The sequence below is a fragment of the Lithobates pipiens genome, unplaced genomic scaffold (assembly GCF_037356315.1).
Source record: "Lithobates pipiens isolate NorthernLeopardFrog02 unplaced genomic scaffold, aLitPip1_a1.2 Scaffold_18, whole genome shotgun sequence".
Classification (NCBI taxonomy): domain Eukaryota; kingdom Metazoa; phylum Chordata; class Amphibia; order Anura; family Ranidae; genus Lithobates; species Lithobates pipiens.
The window spans coordinates 91095285-91114954 of NW_027507758.1; the positions used below are offsets into that span (position 1 = coordinate 91095285).

General features: G+C 42.6%; 1 protein-coding gene across 2 annotated transcripts in view; it reads right to left on the reverse strand.

Moving 5' to 3' along the window:
- Positions 1-16707: 16707 nt before the first annotated feature.
- Positions 16708-19670, reverse strand: part of TASP1 (taspase 1) — a 377732-nt gene continuing 374769 nt past the window's right edge. For both annotated transcript variants that reach the window (XM_077485912.1, XM_077485913.1), the window contains one exon: positions 16708-17294. In XM_077485912.1, coding sequence (XP_077342038.1) covers positions 17202-17294 — 93 coding nt within the window. In that variant the 3' untranslated portion in view covers positions 16708-17201. The remainder of the gene's footprint in view (positions 17295-19670) is intronic.

A 19670-nucleotide genomic window follows, 5' to 3' on the forward strand; every position in this document is an offset into this window, starting at 1 on the left:
TTTACTCACTTCCGTAACAGGTATTGTCCTTCAACTTTCACCAGAACTAGCCATTCTGAATATGAATTTACATACGATTCCCAAACAATATCGTAAAGTAGTAACACATATACTTTTAGCTGCGAGACTATCCATAACTAGAAAATGGAAAACTGACTCTCTTCCTACTATGACAGAAGTTATAGAATTAACCCAACTCCACCACTCCTATGAATTGTTATTTCCTAATGACAAATCCCTATATATTAAGGAACAACAACTATGGGAACCTTGGAGTACATGGTACAAAAATTATACTTCCACAATTTAGATAATGCTGATTCTTTAATCATATAGAAGAAAGAACTCCTGTGCGTTTTAATATTTTTTTTTTGGATGGCTTTAAAAATAATTTCATAGCAAAGTGACAAATATATCACATATTTGTTTATCTGAATTGAGCTGCGGAGTAAGAATAGATCTTTATTTTCCTTCATAAAAGATAACTACTGTGTTTGAATTTCCTTTAGGATGTTGGCCTAGGTACTCCAAGATACAGATAGATCCCTGTGAGGGGTGTCTTGGGGTCCAGAAGTGGCCATTATCCATATCGCTATTTATAAATCTTACAATAATTATATTACAGACTTTATTATACAAATTTTAAGAGACTTACTCTTGTTCGAGTCCCTTTATGACTATGAATATTAGATACTTAGGAATACTACTTTATTTTTTATTGTGGATTATTTGTTTCTATGCTATATTATGCTGAGAAAACCCTGTCACTACATTATACTGTGTTATGTTACTTTTATTACTATATATTATTTATTTTTTTTGTTTTGTAACCCTTGTTGTAACTAACTCTGCTAAAAATCTCAATAAAAACATTTGAAAAGAAAAAAGAACTATGGCATGTAGAATATATGCCATGGGGGAACCCTCTTAACACCCTTTGAGTCTAAATGTAAGACTCTTCCTCACTCAGTTGGGCTGAGCTCCTTGCTTTACGGAATTGTGACCTGTAAACAATTGACAACACCTTTGAGCTATGTTAATTGGCGGGAATGAGACCTCCAATTAAGCCTTGACCTGGAACATTGGGATCAATTATTGGCTACCACAAAATCCAGGTGGAAAGCAATTACAAAGTACTTTTTTCAGGTACATGGTTCCCATCAGGTTAGCCCACACCAACCTCTGCTTGCTGCTTTCCTGGCTACCTGGAGCTGGGTCCTTTCATGCATACCTGGTGTTCCTGCCCCTTTGTGTAGCGCCTTTGGCAACAAGTTAATCACATGATCCAAACCCTTTTTCAGTGATCAACGCTGCCGAACACACTAGATGCGCCCCTTAACCAAAAAACAGATGGACTGACTAAAGCCTCGTACACACAATCGGATTTTCGGCAGGGAATTGTGTGATGACAGACTGTTGGCCTAAAATATGACTGTTAGTACGCTCCTTCAGACAATTGTTGTCCAACTTTCGGCCAACAAATGTTGGATGGCAAAAATTTTGGCGGACAACGGTCTGTTGTCAAATTTTCATATCGTCTGTACACAAGTCCGTCACACAAAAGTCCAAAGTACAAACACGCATGCTCGTAATCAATACTCACCAAACACGACATTAGCAGAAGGTGCCCAAAGGGTGGGGCTCAAGAGCTGAAATTCCACGTAGTACGTCACTATGTTTGTGTTTCTTGGCTGACAATTGTGTGCTGTTAGTATGCAAGACAAGTTCATGGCACACACCCTTCGGACAAAAGTCTGACGCTCTGTTGGCTAACAATCCAATCGTGTGTATGAGGCTTAAGTCTCAGTGCACCCCCCATGAAGCACATCCCTACAGCCTTGAAATAGGTGATGGCTTTCATCGCATCTATCTGCCTCTAAACTCAAATGCACTGGACTCTAATGCCGCGTACACGCGATCAAACTATCCAGCGGAAAAGTTTGGCGGACCAGAGTGTGGGCTCTGGTGGACTTTTTTTCCCCAAAAATCCGCCGCACTCAGAAACTAGTTTTGACTCAAAAACTGAGTCCGGCGGACAATCCGGCTGTGAGTGTGCTAGTCCGCCGTACTTTTGAAATGAACAGACTTTCCTGCACATGGAGGAAAGTTCGTTCATTTTGAACGCGGCTCCAGGTAACCGGGACTAGCGAAGAAAGTCAATGCTGCCGCTGGCCCCGTCACCTAGTATGGACTTAAAGGGGAAGCCCTACACCGAAATAACGGTGTGGGGGTCCCCCCAAAGTCCATATCAGACCCTTATCCGAGCACGCAGCCTGGCTGGTCAGGAAAAGGGGTGGGGACGAGCAGGCGGCCCCCCCTCCTGAGCCGTGCGGTCCCCCCACCCCAAAGCACCTTGTCCCCATGTTGACGAGGACAAGGGCCTCTTCCTGACAACCCTGGCTGTTGGTTGTCGGGGTCTGCGGGCGAGGGGCTTATCGGAATCCGAGAGCCCCCTTTGATAAAGGAGCCCCCAGATACCGGCCCCCCACCCTATGTGAATGAGTATGGGGTACAATGTACCCCTACCCATTCACCTGTGAAAAAAATGTAAATAAAACACAACACACAAGGGTTAAAAATAATTTATTGCACAGCTCCGGGGGTCTTCTTCCGTCTTCTCACTGGACTCCTCCACTATCTTCTGCTAGCTCTTTTACTAGCGGAGGAGCCCGGCTTTCTTCTTAGTCGCCGCCCGGGGGTCTTCTTCTGACTTTGGGGGTCTTGTCCCCCTCTTTGGTTCTTCTTGCTGGGCCTCCGCGCCTTCTTCCAGCTCTTTTACAAGCGGTGGCCCGGTCTTCTATCGCCACCTTCTCTTCTTCATGGAGATGTTGACTCGTCGCTCTCTCTGGCTGCAATGACAGGGACGCGGTGTGCGGCGACTTATATAGGGACATCGCCGGGTGATGTCCCCGCCCCTTATGATGTCACAGTCCCAGAGGATAAAAAATATGGGGGTGAGAGGGGAATGGGAGGTAGTGGGAAGAGCTGACCAGGAATGTTAATACTTGACCAATGTTTTAGGGAATGTACAGACTGTTGTCACAGTTCTAACAATCACCAACAGTAAAAATTGTGTGAAATATAAGTTGAGACCCACAGTTCCCACATTTCATTACAAAATGTTACCTTGAAGTTTAGTAGCGAGTTTCTCATTACTCTTATGCCGTGTACACACAAACAGACTATCTAGCGGACTTAGTCTGGTGGACAAACCGCTGGAAAGTCCGCCGGACTTTACGAATGAGCAGACCTGCCCACACACTTTTCTGGCGGACTGAGTCATACTTTTGAAAAGAACTGACTTGCCCACACACGGAGGAAAGTCCGTTCATTTTGAACGCGGCTCCAGGTAGCCGGGACTAGCGCAGGAGGTCCATGTCGCGAGATTGACACGTCGCTGGCTCCGTCACCTGATATGGACCTAGGGGGACACCGCCACGCCGTTTTTTTCGGCGTAGGGCTTCCCCTTTAAGTCCATACCAGGTGACGGGGCCAGCGACGTGTCAATCTCGCCATCGAAGGCGGCGACATTGACTCCTGCGCTATCCCGGCTACCTGGAGCCGCGTTCAAAATGAACAAACTTTCCTCTATGTGTGGGCAAGTCCGTTCATTTCAAAAGTAAGACTCAGTCCGCCGGAAAAGTGTGTGGGCAGGTCCGCTCGTTCAGAAAGTCCGGCCGTTTGTCCGCCAGACTAAGTCCGCCGGATAGTCTGATTGTGTGTACGCGGCATACGAGCAATGAGAAACTCACTACTAAACTTCAAGGTAACATTTTGTAATGTAAGGGAACTGTGGGTCTCAACTTATCTTTCACGCAATTTCGACTGTTGGTGAATGTTAAAACTGTGACAACAGTCTCTACATTCCCTAAAACATTGGTCAAGTATTAACATTCCTGGTCAGCTCTTCCCACTACCTCCCATTCCCCCCCTCACCCCCATATTTTTTATCTTACACCATCTTACTCTCTTTCTCCCTCTACTCTTCTGTTATTCTATTTACTGGTTATAGCCTATTGAGTATACTGCATATGTGATCCATGTTGCTTGATCCCAATCCTCTAGTGCTTGCTTCCAACAGTCTTTGGAATATTCCATTCAATTACCAGATGAGGTCAGGTCTAAAGCACACTAACAGTAGCCCAACAATAAATACTGATCCTCTCTTGGACAACACTGTATTGCTGCTCTAGATGGGTTCACCTCTGACATATCCCCATACATCTCCAGTCGGGGGCAAGCCCAGCTTATATGCTGCACAATGTAGGACAAGAAAATCCGGGCTGGTAAGAATTTCCCTGGGGAAATCCGATCTAGTGTGTATTTTTCAGGGTATTGAGTGACATAATCAAGGATCATAAATCTGTATTGGTGACCTTAGGCAGGTTTTACAAGTGGGCCTACCAAATCCATGGCTATATTTTCAGACAAATCGGCCAGGGGCACCAAGGATCTTCAGAAATGAGACACTAGAGTGCTTAATATTATTATGTGCTAGATCAAGGACCATCTTTCTGAATGTCTGGGGCACCAACAGTTGTTAAACTGTGTTTATTTTTACAAGCCTTGACCAAATAAAATTGGTCATTATAGAATGCAAAATGAGGCCTTGACTTGTAACTGGGAAACCAACCCACCCCACCCCCTTGCTGAGCAGCTTAGTTTAACTGTACCAACAACCTTGTACTTTTGTGATGGATAAGCAGTCCCTTTCTCATATTCCATGTTACTCAAGTCATCATTTGGCATATTTATAATAAAGTCACAAGAATGTGGAAAAGTCACGTCCCACTAATGCAGGATGTACCAGAACTTTTGACGATATGACCTTGTGTTTAACAGTTTCACAAATACTGGTAATGGACACTAGCATCAGTGGGTAAGTCCTTGTACCTCCATGGATGCAGGCAACCCAAAGAGTTTTGGCCACAGGCCCAACTTTTTTTTTAATTCTTTTTTTTTTTTTAAAGAGTTTTACAAAACATCAGAAGAGTCAATAGTATATAGGCGTAAAAAGAGGTACAGGAAAATATAACTTAGAGCCAGGTTGAATGGTCAATACACTGTACTCTTAAGGGGCTCCACCATAAGCAGATACTTATTTAAAGGTAAGAGGCAAACCCAGATATGGATGTATGTCTTGATAGAGCCAACGGGCTCAAGCTTACCAACTATGATGTCCAGTACCAGTGCCATCATACTCCCTGAGCCCAGCAGAGCTTTAACTTGGACCCAGTTGATGATCACAGTACATTCAAAGGTCTCTTTACATGAACTGAGGTGTGCAGCACAAGATTACCATTAAAAAAAAAAAGCCTTGTGCCCTAGTATGCCCCCAGTTTTAACAACTTAAGCACTGAATGGGGCCCACCCTCTGGGGCACGGGGGACCTTAGTTGCCCCTCCAAAGGAGCCTGGGGCTGACACTTTACTGGACTCCTTTAGGCTGATCCTAAGGTACCGCTGCGGAACCTTCATGCACTGCTGGAGAGACATTGGCCAGGGATGTTCAGCATTAGCTTGTTGCTATGCATAATTGGCCACTAGCAATTGCTTCAGTATTTTCTTTATCCTTAGGTTACAGAGAGCATTGTGTCTTTTAAATATATATATATATTTTTTTACAGTACCTGTTCCTGCATAATCGCCCAAATATCACAGCTAGTGCAAGATTGTTGGAGATTGCTATTTTGAACAACATAGACTTTCCAGTAAAATCTGTTTTATGGAGTACAGTACAGGAGACAGTCTTGGAGATGGACACTGACAATAGAGACCCTACAGCTACAGAAACATCCCCCGCATAAAACCCCTCCTACTTTCAGATAGGCTCAGTCCAGCAATAGGGAGATCATAAGAAGAGGGAGGGTCCAGGAAATAAATTTTAATGGTAGAGTAAAAATCCTATTTTGCCAATAGAGAACACATGCCTAAAAGGGTCATCGGAGGAGGTTAAGTATCCTCCAGGTAGAACTTCTTACGACACTAATAGAATAATGCAACAGTAAATGCTAAATTTTCAGAGAATGATAGGACTTTCTTCATACAAGGAAAAGTTCTAGAGTCCACAAAAATGTGGGTACACTTACGCATTTCGACTCAAGGGTATTTGCCTGGGGGTTCTCAAGAGCAACAGATTGAACAACTGTCTCGAAATATAAATAGTGATAAATGCCATAAACACATATAAATGCGCATAAAAACATGTATGTAGGAAACTATATCAAGTAAGGCAACTTACTACATATGGCAGAGAACACATGCATGCAAGAGCACGAGGATTCCTCCAAAGCCTCCACAATAAGAAAATAATTCAAGGGGGCATAAACCTAATGAATAATAAGGGCTCAATGGGGTAGAGTTGTATAAACTGGAGGTACTGTGCATCCAATGTATATGGGTGCAAACATAGCAAAAAAAAGCCAAAGATACTTAAATTTCACATTTGTATGCCTGTAGTCATATGGATAATGGAAATGACCACCATTGTGCACCATAGAGTGGGGAGAAGAATCAAGAGCACATGGCCAACAGATATGGTAAAGTGTAAAGTTTGCCCTGACAGGTAAGGGAGGAACCCTATTCATCAGGCTAAAGGTTTTAATAAACTTGCCTGATCCACCTTGCAATGCTGGAATGAGAAGCAGGAAGACCCTTATAGGAGTCTTCAGGAAGCTCAACGAGGGATCCTGGTTTCCTAAAATCAGAAGTATCCAGGAAGTCATCTCCAACAGTGCACACCACATCCAGATAGTGTAAAACAAATTCACCAGGATGTCCTAGAGCAGGACATAAGGAGGGGAAGACAATAGTTTGATTAAAGTGGAAGGCATCAAGACAACTCTGTCCTTGTGTATCACTAAGAAAGGCTCCATACAGGTAATGTCAGACAAAGTAACCATTTACGGACCGCCCGCTGTCATTATACGTCGGCTGTTTGAAGAGGGATATCCTTGTTATGGCAGCAGCTAGCTACTATAACCCCTGGTATCCTCTTCTTCAGCGAGTGGTCCACTTTCAGATAAGAGCGGTCTCTGCGGCAGATTCAGACTTTTATCGGAGGCAGGAGAGGGACCCCCCTGCCACCCTTTGGTGCCCTCCGCCATTTATCGGAGCCGCCAGCAGTGGCTGAGCCAGTCGGGTCCACTCTCCTGCTTGGTATGAAGATGAGTGAGGGTAAGATGGCCCCCACCCTCCTCCATACCATTGCTGGGTGGAAGCAACATCAAAAAATGTCACTTCTGCCCATAGAAAGCAACATTTTTTATTTCAAATTTTTTTATTGCATTTTTATTCAAATATGTGATCTGAGGTCTTTTTGACCCCAGATCTCATATTTAAAAGGTCCTGTCATGCTTTTATTTCTATTAAAAGGGATGTTTACATTCCTTGTATGCATACTTGAGTAGTGCCCGTATATGAAAATGGTGTTCAAACCACACATGTGAGGTATTGCCACGATCGTTAGAGCGAGAGCAATTGTCACGTATCTGGTGTGACCAGAGCTGTGTGGACAGCAACAGAGGAATAAACGCAGATAAGGTGAAATATATAATTTATTAAGATAAGTGAATAAATACAACCGCCTCCAATATACTATAATGTGCAACCAAACAACCACCAACAGAAACCCACAAATAGTAACAGACAAATATATACAAGTAAAAGGGGAATAGCAGAATCATAAACAGGGCCAGGCCAGGGTCGACAATGGGGGGTCAGCAGCTGGGGAAGGAAGACAAACAGGACAAGGAGAGGATGAATGGGTCACAGGAGGGACGGATCAGGTACAATGCTCAGGGTCCAGGGTTCAGGAAACAGACAGGAACAGGTTCAAGTTCAGGTTCAGAGCTACGCAGGTTCAGGGTCATGGCGCAAGGAAGATACCAAGGCAAGGCATCAGTGTGTCTGCTGAGTATTTATACACACCTCCTGCAATTACTCAGGTAACGCCTAATTGCAGGAGATGATGTCGGCCCCACACTGCCAAGAACCACCCGCTGGTGGACGCCAGTACTGCAGCCCAAGGATCATATAATACTATTAACAGGGGAAGGCTCCCCAGGCAGTTCCAGACTGCCAGGAGACGCCTGCTGGTGGACCACAGTACTGCATGCCAAATGTCAGACAGTATCATCAGCGGGTGGAACCTTTCCTGACAGTACCCCCTCTCAAAGGAGCGGCCTCCGGACGCTCCAACTAGCCGTTGCTGAGAAAAGTCCATGATATCAAGACGGACAATGGATGGAGGTACATCAAGCCGGGCAGCGGGCATATCAAGGCAGATAGCGGACTCCGGGTCCTGGAGCTGGGAAGCAGGCTCTGGGTCATGGAGCTGGGCAGGGTACATCAAGATGGGCAGCAGGCAGTGGCACGTCAGGCTGGGCAGCAGGCAGTGGCTATTCAGGCTGGGCAGCAGGCAGTGGCACATCAGGCTGGGCAGCAGACGGTCATCATGCTAGGCAGCAGGCCCTGGGTCATGGGGCTGGGCGGCAGGCTTCGGGTCACGGGGCTAGGCAGCAGGCTCCATGTCACGGGGCTGGGCGGCAGGCTCCGTGTCACGGGGCTGGGCGGCAGGCTCCGGGTCACGGGGCTGGGCGGCAGGCTCCGGGTCACGGGGCTGGGCGGCAGGCTCTGGGTCACGGGGCTGGGCGGCAGGCTCCGGGTCACGGGGCTGGGCGGCAGGCTCCGGGTCACGGGGCTGGGCGGCAGGCTCCGGGTCACGGGGCTGGGCAGCAGGCTCCGGGTCACGGGGCTGGGCAGCAGGCTCCGGGCCATGAGGCTGGGCGGCAGGCTTTGGGCCATGAGGCTGGGCGTCAGGCTCCGGGCCATCGGGCTGGGCAGCAGGCACATCGGGCTGGGCAGCAGGCACATCGGGCTGGGCAGCAGGCTACGGGCCATCGGGCTGGGCAGCAGGCTCCGGGTCATCCGGCTGGGCAGCAGGCTCCGGGCCATCGGGCTGGGCAGCAGGCTCCGGGCCATTAACACTATTTTAGTCGGCCAAAACAGTTCAGATGACTTAAATACAATTAAAGCTAAAACAATTCAGATGACAAAAACACGGGTAAAACTAAAATGACATTTTAGTCAAACGACTATGACTAAATCTAAATTTAACGTCAACACTACACTACCACATAAGAATATGTATCTGGGGCATCTACTAAGCTGCTGAAAGAAAAAATAAAGGCTTTTCTTATTTTTTTTTCTTAATATTTAATGTTGGTAATATATTTTAGGTAATATGTGCAATGGCATTACAGCCAATAGAGTATATATATTTTTTTAATACATTAACCACTTGCCGACCAGCCGTCGTCGTTATATGGTTGCAGGTCAGCTTTCCTGTGCAAATTGCCATAGCTGTATGGCGACTCACGGAGTTGCGATAGCGAGGGTGCCAGCGGGTCGTGCGGACTCGATGTCTGCCGGTGACCCGTAATCGCCTATTACAGAGGCAGAACGGGGATCTGCCAGTGTAAACAAGTGGATCCCCATTCTAAGAGGAGGCATGACAAATCTACTGTTCCCAGTGATCGGGAACAGTGATCTCTGTCATGACCTTGTCAGCCCACCCCCCCCCTACAGTTAGAACACACCCAGGGAACACAGTTAACCCCCTGATTGCCCTATTAAACCGTTCCCTGCCAGTGTCATCTTTACATTGATCACTGCATTTTTTTTAGCACTGATCAATGTAATAATGTCACTGGTTGTCAAAACGTGTAATTTGGGGTCAGATTTGTCCGCCTCAATGTTGCAGTCCCGCTAGAAATCTCAGATCGACGCCATTACTGGTAAAAACAATAATAAAAAAAGTCCCTAAATCTATCCCATAGTTTGTAGACACGATAAGTTGTGCGCAAACCAATCAATATATAGCTCTATTTGTAGGGAAAAAGAAAAAGTCAATTTTGTTTAGGTACAGCGTCGCACGACCGCGCAATCGTCAGTTAAAGCGATGCAGTGCTTTATCACAAAAAACTGCCTGGTTTTATTAGGGGGGCAAATCCTTCCAGGGCTGAAGTGGTTAAAGTTACACTTTCCTTTGTCAAAAAGCAATATTTTTGTTAATGAAACTTTTCTAGAGAAATGCTTGAATAATGCATTACAATTTAACTAAACCCATTTGATTTTAGTCATCAAAAATATGACTAAAAATAAAACAGTTCAGATGATTAAAAATATGACTAAATCTAAAATGCCATTTTAGTCAAAAGACTGATTAAAACTAAATCAAAATTGGACATCAAAATTAACACTGATGTAGAGGGATGTCCCTCCAGACTTTTTTTGGCAGTGTTCAATCACCTGAAGGTAGTTGCGCTTAACCTAGTCATAGTGTCCTGTACTATACACAAACAGGATCAATACATGTTTTTTGTTTTTTTTTGGAACAGTGTAGTACCAGTAACAGGAATAGGAAAAGAAATCTGCTTACTTCAGCCTAACAAAAAATTCAGTAGAAAAAAACAACAACACATTAGCACCATAGAGTCCATCCAATGGTGAAGCTTTCTGATATGTATTTAAATCAAACACCAGCAACTTTCACCAACCATCTCATCAAACCTCTGCTCCATCTCTACTTTCTAATTCAGCCCTCTCTCACTCATTAACCCAGTGATTGCTCTTAAGCCCGCATATATAAAAAACAAGATATATATCTGCCATCCAGAACACATCTCTGTTGGCCACTCTCAATTGTTTGAGATATAAGTTCTTCGGACAGGAAGTTTACAAGAATACTGTATTAACATTTCCACCAGGGTCAAAATAATATTTTTTTGGGTTTAGATATACTTTGATCTTCCAGCCTGCACATGATCCCAATCATGGCTGACATAGCGATCACATAATGGGAACTACTGTGATGATCATCATCACTGGGATCTAGAGTTGTCAGTAACTGCTGGGATTGAGAGTTACACAAAGTGTCAGCTGGCTCTCAATTTATTTATTTTTATTCCCAGCATGGGACATCGTTTTGGCAAATATATTAAAATAGAGACTGCGGTCAGGAAGATTCTGCTGCTCCTCAAATCCATTTCCAACCATGTACCTGGAGTATGTTAAAAATGAAATATAAAATAAAATTTTGAATAGTTGCAGTTGATAGTCAATATCACTTTTCCTTTAGATGATTGTTTGAAAATAAGCGACAATACTTAATAGTTAAGCACAAAAGAAACAATTAGCTACTGTACATAATGCATACATATCAACACATCAGAGCTAAAAGAGGGACAGCGGAGGGAAAGGGTTTTTCTTGTCCAAATGAGGGGCAGTTAGCTAGTTAAATAATTATATGCTTGTACAGCTAGCTATTGTTATAATTTTAGAATTCATGCCATTTTTTTCTAACTGCTATCAAGAAAGATTGAGGCTGTGCTGGGGTTCTGGTCTGCAGTAAATTAGGTGGCATCGCACCTGTTAACTTCAAAGGGCTCCTCTCATGACCAGTGCTTTTACACAGCATGAAGAATGTGTGAATTTCCTTTGAAGTTTGGACCAGACAGAGAACTCCAATGTAAAAGACAACCCAGAGACTGCAGAATTGAGTATCTGACAGGAGTTGTACAGGAGTTATCACAAAATTTTACATTTTGTGATAAACAAAATTATCAGTGATGTGCATAAATATGTAACGTTGGCAAAAAAGTGTTGGGTTTGCATAGCAGCATCAGGAAAGGTTGGTATGCAATGATCTCTCCATTTGTCTCTGCCTGAAGGAAATTTTTATTGACACAGTGCCAAGGACACCCCCCCCCCCCCCAGTCCTCATAAGGCTTAGCAGTTTAGGTTACAGTTAGCGAAAGTTAACTTTAGGCCCTAATAGGTTATCAGGTTTAGACTAAGCAAGTTAGCTTACAGTTAGAAGGGGGTAATCTAGGGTGGGTTCATCAGTGGGTTTAAAGGATAAGTATATAATAAATTGTTCCTATGAATCTGCTTCCCAACAAAGGCCTGAACAACAGGACCCCCTCTATTGGAGCATAATTAGTATGTTTGACATTACATCAAATTCCAATTTTGTTAAACCACTTGACTACCAGGTTTTACCCCTGTATGGCTGTATCCTGCACTGCTTATCGCTCTGCTGAAGCAGGATATAAAACGTGGTGCTGCTGCGTATAGGCGATCATGAGACCTATTCCAAGTTACAGTGCACAGGTCCAGCAGCCAATCTATAGTCCCCAGCACTGTCACATGATGCAGGGAGTGTTGCAGTGGAAACAAGAGCATCACGGGATCATTGGGAATGTGAACATAACTGGGGGTGAGTGGGAACCTTTCCAAAAACAATTGCATCTCTTTAAATTTCAAAATACCATGTGGCAACATTATAAACTACTATATTGTTACACTGTTTCCCTGAAAATAAGCCCTAGAGTGATTTTCCGGGATGGCTGCAATATAAGCCCTAGTTAAAGTCCTTGTAAAAACATGTATTCCATTTTGTAAAAAAAAATTATATAATATGCAGGGTGTCTCCTTGTCCAACTTTATTGTGGAAAATACCTTATTTACAGCGCCACTGGGCACTTATGTGACCCCTCGGAGATCTCCACCCCTCCCGGCTGATGTTAACGCCCCTTCCTTCTGCAGTGCTCGGAGGGGGGCCGACGTCAGAAGGGATCTAGGCACGTGGTGCTGCTGCGTATAAAACTATAAAACTGTAGCATTCGGAGCAAGGAAGAAGAGCTTTAGCGGGTCGCGTGAGCGTCCAGCAGCATTCTAAATAACGTATTTTCCACAATAAAGTTACACAAGGAGACACACTGCACATATATATATATATAAAGTTTTTACAGAATGGATTACATAATTTTACAAGGACTCTAAGGTTTTGGGATTACAGAATTTCATAATGCTGACTCCTGAGACAATGGGGAGAGAAGATAGGGGACACAGGAACTTTTTAAAAAACATTTTGTTTAATCCTAGGTTTTTTAGAACATAGAGAGGGGTATTCTGCTTTAAAGAATCAGGATATATATATATATATATATATATATATATATATTTTTTTTTTTTTTTTCTAGAAGATGATGACATGACTATAGTTGAATAATTGTAGATTATTGTACATAACGTAAATAAATAAGACATCTCCTGAAAATAAGCCCTAGTGTTTTGTTTTTTTGTAGCCAAAATGAATATAAGACCCGGTCTTATTTTCGCGGTACTACATTATCGCGAAAATAACTGACTAAATTTTTATTTTGGTTTTCCATACAAAAGCATCACAAATGAATACATGTACGGGGGTGATGAGCTCTCCAGACCTCCACCAGCTGACATTTGTGTTGTTTTTTCTTTACCAATCTCAGTTGTTTATCTCCATTAGCCAGTGCAAAAGATGTACTATTTAATTGGTGGTCCATACAGAAATTTAAATCTCCAGCCAGAATGAAATTGCCCCCCTTCATCTCCATTAGTTCACTCAAAAACTCTTGTAATTTTTTGAGTTTTTACTAGGGCAATACATGCTGCCAGCATGTACTCTATCCCCTGTAATTTCTCTTTCAGGAAAAGAAACCGTCCCTCTGGATCTACTTTCCTATCTTCCAACATAAAGCTGACATCTTTTTACAGATCTATTCCTTTTGCTCTTCCAATTGGGGAGTCACTGTAATACCATGTTGGAAAGAATTTTGAATATAGTTTAAGATTTGTGCCGTGTGCTATATGTGTCTCTTGTAAGAATATAATGTTTGCAGAATACCTTTTAATTTCCCTTAACACCTTGTGTCTTTTCTCTTACATTAAAATAAGTTCTGACCATACAGCTTGATCATTGTTTAAGGAAAAAAAATCAAACAAAAAAGGTAATGAAATAAAAAGAGTACACAAAGGAAAATGTTTATTAATAGTTGACTTTATTTGTAATTTTATTTGCCATCTTAGAAAAAATCTTTAAAACGAAGAAACGAGCGGTTTATATTCAGTTTACAGTACATAGCCTTTATTTTATTTTGTCCACGCTTACTACAGTACTTTGTGTTTTTTTTTTTTTTTTTTTACAGAAAATATTTATGGACAAATCAAAATATTTAGCAGATTTACTAGCAAACATCCTCTATAAATTTACTGGTTTACCTGGAAGCCCATCTAAAATATACTGTAGATTTGAACATATTTCATAAATGACTTAACTAACGTTTTAAATTATGAAAATAATTTGCACAATTCACATCCTTTTGTATACAAGTTATATCTGCATACCACAATTATATTTCACTGTAAGTAAAACACATTTAGGTTGCTACGTTAAAAGAAGAACCCCATTCAAAATCCTTTTGTCATTAGCTGCTGTCAAGTCTACTCGTGACTATTGCTGGAGGATCCCTCTAATGCCAAGTCCATCTGTGGCTTGGTGGCTGGAAATTAAACTTCCTGGTTAACTCCTCAAGAGTATAATTTTTCTATATATATAACTAGAGAGAATCTGCTAGGGGGCTACTATTATAATGTACTGAATTATATCTATGGCTCTCCATATTGCCCCACTGCCTAGTGGCTTCTCCAAAGAAATGCAAGAAAAATGCAGCTCAGAGAGGGGAACCAGGATTTTAGTTTTAAATGTGAACCTTGGCTGTCAGACTGAGGGTCAGATCTCCCTGCCTGGGTTCATGACACCAGTGCAGACCTGAACCGAACTACGCCTCATACCAACCAAAACTAAAAAAGTGGCTGTAGTCAGCTTTAAATGAAAAAAAAAAAATGTAGAGGAAGATTCAAAAAATGCAAACCCATAGCTACCTACTTGTTATAAATTAAAATTAGATTTGCAAAAAGAAATAAAAGAAGACTGGCATTTTAAAAAAAAAGTCTGCTTGGGTGGAGGATATGGAGGACAGGTTTGTGGGTAAATGATACTCTTGCATGTCCAGTACAATAATCCAGCTCCCAAATCCCATTCCACAGAATTCTTGCAGGGTGTTACTCTCCTTACTAATTATGCTACAACTGCAACTTTAACATCAATGTTTTTCAGGAGGACCCGATCAGGACCATTTACTGCTCTTATGAAGCGGCAGATGTCAGACAATTTTCCATTGACACCTGCCAACATCCGATCTGATCCTGTCCACTAAAAACAGACGCATGGGGATCCATGCCCCCATCTGTCCGGTAGATCTGACGACAGTCAGATGGAAACAGACAGACTGTCCATTTCCATCCGACAGCCCATAAAGGACAGTGGGCTATGTTCTTGTTTGCTCTGCATCAGTGGAGTGTTCCATCTTAGACCTGCCATCTACATGCTCAGCGGGGATCAGTAGAGAGATTCGTAGTCCGGCAGCAGGTGGATCTGGTGGACTCGGTCAGTGTGAAAGGAATCTAAGCACTTGGGCACTGCCATTGCAGATTTTAATATGTTTGACTTGGAACAAAGAATGCAGACTAAAAAGTCTGATCTATGGATATACATACTTGTTCTGGATTGGTGACGAAAAGCATAGAAGACAATAGACAAGCATGACAGCTAAGCAACTGGCATTTTTTCAGAAAAAGAGTTCACCGGTCTTCATATCATTTTAGTAGGGAAATGCAGGACCAAAAATGGCTTACAATAACCTGATACATACTATCAATTGCATGTATTTAATGATTACAAGACTGGCATGTTAATCCCTAGTGTCCCAGTATTCGCTTAAAGTGGAGGGCCGGTTATAAAAAAAAAAAAAAAAAAAAAAAAAGTCAGCAGCTGCAAACACTGCAGCTGCTGACTTAATAAACACACTCACCTGTCCAGGGCGCCCGCGATGTCGGCCGCCCGAGGCCGACCCGTCCCTCGGCTCTCGGGTCCCGGCGCCGCCATCCCTTGTAAGGGAAACAGGCAGCGGAGCCTTATGGCTTCACTGCCCGTTTCCTACTGCGCATGCGCGAGTCCCGCAGCGCTTTCTGAATGGGACGCGCTGTGTTCTGGAACACACAGTTCCCAGAACACAGCGCGACTCATTACCCAGAAGACGCTGCGACGAAGACAGAAGATCTCCGCGGAGGAGGAAGAGGAAGATTAGGAGAAAGTGCCTAGCAACAGGCATTTCTGGTAAGTAAAAAAAAAATTTTTTTTCATTTTTTTTTTTTTTAGATTTTTTGTAATTTTTTACATTTTTTTGTTTTTCAGGGTGGCCCTCCCCTTTAAAAGTGAAGCCATCGGGAGAAGAGCTAGAGTCCACTATTTATTATTCTACTTACCCATTTTCACAGTTATAAGCCTACAATAAGAGATATAAAGTAGTAAAACCAGTGGCAATCTACTGATCACAGGAATTGTGCCATTTTAGACCCAGGTTGCTAATCTGTTAAGTGCTGGATCTTCAGGGCAATGCAGCAGTTTACACACAAACACAGACCAGTCCATCATCATCCCCCAGAACAAAATAACCAGTCTTTGATGAAGGCCTTCTTTATATGTACCATTCAAGAAATGTAAAAAAAAAAAAAAAAAAAAAAAAAAAAAAAAGAATAGACATACCTATATATTTTATTGAACCTTTCCCCTTCACTGTATGCACATTCTTTACATGTATCTACATGACAGCCATAGGATTAAAAGAAGTAAAAGGAAATATTCTATCACAGAGAAAAAATATCATTGGGTAACATATACTATCAAAATATGTAAGCAGACACTATACCTTAGAAGCAAAATAAAAAATCTTTAAGGTAAAAGAAGTAGAATATGCACACTAAGTCCAATAACTACTGACACTTTAATGCAGTCTAATGTAAGCGGACATATTAGGGAGAAGCCAACACAGTGGCACAATAGAAGACTTCAGGTTACACAGCTGCATGCTGTTCAGAAAATACAGTGCATTCATAAAATGATAGGAGGACAAGAAACATTTTGGAGATTTGTTTTTAACGGAGTAGAATGTTGGATGAATGAGTCGAAGAATAAGATGCTTAAATGAAAACTCCATGTCATTTTTTAAGATGCAGGTGGAGCTTGCTACCATTTTGTAAGTCCTCCACTAAGCACCTACTTCTGGTTCCCTGCAGCCAACTGCTAGAGCTGTGGGTCAGCAGAATATTACAAAAGTATTCTGAGAGTTTCCTAACACAAGCACAAACAGCAGTAGAGGAGGAAGAGAAGATGCACAGCGCAGGTTTAGCCAAAAAGATGCAACACTGGAACAGGGCCAAGGACATCAAGGCCCGTCTTCAGCCAGGGAAGCATATAGTTCAGATAAGAGAGCTTTCCAGCCTGCATACTCCACCTTCAATGGCTACAGACTGGCCAGCAACTGCACCTGGAGGAAGCCGAGAAATGTGTGTCTGAAAAACAAAAACAAAAAAAAAGAAAACGAATATTCAAAGTATCACAACATTTTACAATACATACGGAGGGTCCACTATAAATACAAACTCCTTTCTGCAAGGAACATGGTTAGGTTTAAATGTCATCAATGTATCAGAAATGGCATATTTGTACTCTGGAAGCCATACATGAAAAAAGGAATGACTGTTAAAAACAAAAAAGGGCTTCACCAAACCCGAGGAATTCAAATTTTTTCAGATATTTTTGTGGCGATAGGTCCCTACCTAGACTACATACGCCTAATTCATGCAAGCATTTACCACAGTTCCAATAACAGTATCAATGTATGCAATAAATTCAGGTATAAAAAACAATATTTGTAGCACTAATAATATTCATCAAATGTGTGCACAAGTGTACCAAAACAAAAAAACGTGAACGCATTTTGTCAAAACTGATGTCATCAGGGGGGCCATGAGTCTTACCTCTGGTAAGTGTCCCTCTTTTACCTTGGTGGCGGACCACATGGGGAATCTGCAATCGTATTAATTATATATCCCCACATGGTGGTGTACACAATACCGGATTTGGAACTATTGCGGTTACTATAATTGGGATTTGGTCTGTACACATTTTTGGTTTTGGTTCACTTGTGTACACATTTGATGATTATTATTAGCGCTGCAAACAGGCTTAAGCTGAATGTAAATAAATAGGCAGGGGATGCTGGCTGACGTCATTACCAACAATGGCAATGCCCATATATAGTGAATTAGAAGTCAGATCTGACAGGGAACTAATCTCAGAATTCAGGCTCCACCCACCCCACTACAAAATTCCTGCCTGTGTGACGGGCACCATGGCCTGGGAGGGAGCTCAGTAATAATGAGCTGCACTGAGGACGGAGTGTCCAAAATAAAAACTGCAGCCTCAGTGCCTTCACTTTCTCAGACAAAATAAAAATATCACAAAACGCCAGCAATTTTGGTGAGGAAGAACTGTAAAATGCGTCTATGAACCTCTTTATGAGTTTGCATGAATGTCTTTTTAGGCCCCTTTCACACTGGGGCGGTGGGTGCTTTGGTGGTAAAACACCGCTATTTTTAGCAACCCTTTATCAATCGATTTTGCAGCGATAGTGGGGCGCTTTTACCCCCGCTAGCGGCCAAGAAAGGGTTAAAACCACCACAAAGCGCAGCTGCAGCAGGGCTATGCCAGCGGTATACCCGCGCTGCCCCATTGATTTCAATGGGCAGGAACAGTTTCTACACCTCTCCAAAGATGCTGCTAGCAGGACTTTTTTTAGCATCCTGCCAGCGCACCGCTCCAGTGTGAAAGCCCTCAAACTTTCACATTGGAGAGACAAGAGCGGCTTTTTCATGGCGCTTTGCAGGTGCTATTTTTAGCGCTGTAGTGCCTGCAAAGTGCCCCAGTGTAAAAGGGGTCTTAGAAAGAGGATCAGCTCTGTATGTCGTCAGAATCAAGAAAGACAATCAACTGCAAAATAGATTGTTTTGGGGGGGGGGGGGGGGCATAAGTGTTTATCGCTCTTCACTGTCAATGGCACCCCAACATACTATAAAAGACAATGAAGGTCCAAAATGTTACAGCGAACCTCATATCATGTTACAGCAGAGAAATTTGTGCTTGATCGATATATGACATGCTGGCATCCCATCTGAATAAATGGTCCACTTAAATGCAATGCACAATCATTAACGCACCACGCAACCTTATAACTGCAACCTTTGGACAGTGACCCTGTACTATCTGCCTCCCTCAGAGATACATCTCTTTGCATGCAATTCCCCCAGCAGATTGCAGTGAAGGAGGACATGGGTGTTATTACCCTCTATCTAAATGTTTAAAGACTAAAATGTTTAAAGACTTCAGCAAAATAATGTTTTTCGTTTTTCTTTTTCTGATAAGAGAATGGTCAGTCCGATTTTTATTGTCATCTGTACCCACACTACACAGATTTCCCCTCACTTTCTGTCAAGACTGGAAATGCTGGTAAATCTCTCCAGTGAGGACATTTAATATAATTTTTCCAGGAGAGTGCGACAAGGTTAAATCTTAACATGGCTTTATTGCGTTTTGTGATTTTTTTTTTTTGTGAGTACACTGGGTCACAGATAAAACATACAGGAATTTTAGGTCTTCCTCACGCTCTCTAAAACTTGAAACAAATCTTAAGCACTGGCCTCTAGGTACCATTCATACATATATGTTTCTGTGCCTATTAACACATGTACACCGCTTTGCCATTGTTTTTAACAGTGCCGATTCAAATCTGTGCTGTGAATTGGATAAAAAATGTAAAGCCCTTTTTCCGATCTGTCCATGTGAGTTATAGGGGCTTTTGATGGGAAATTGCAGCACAAGTCAATGTG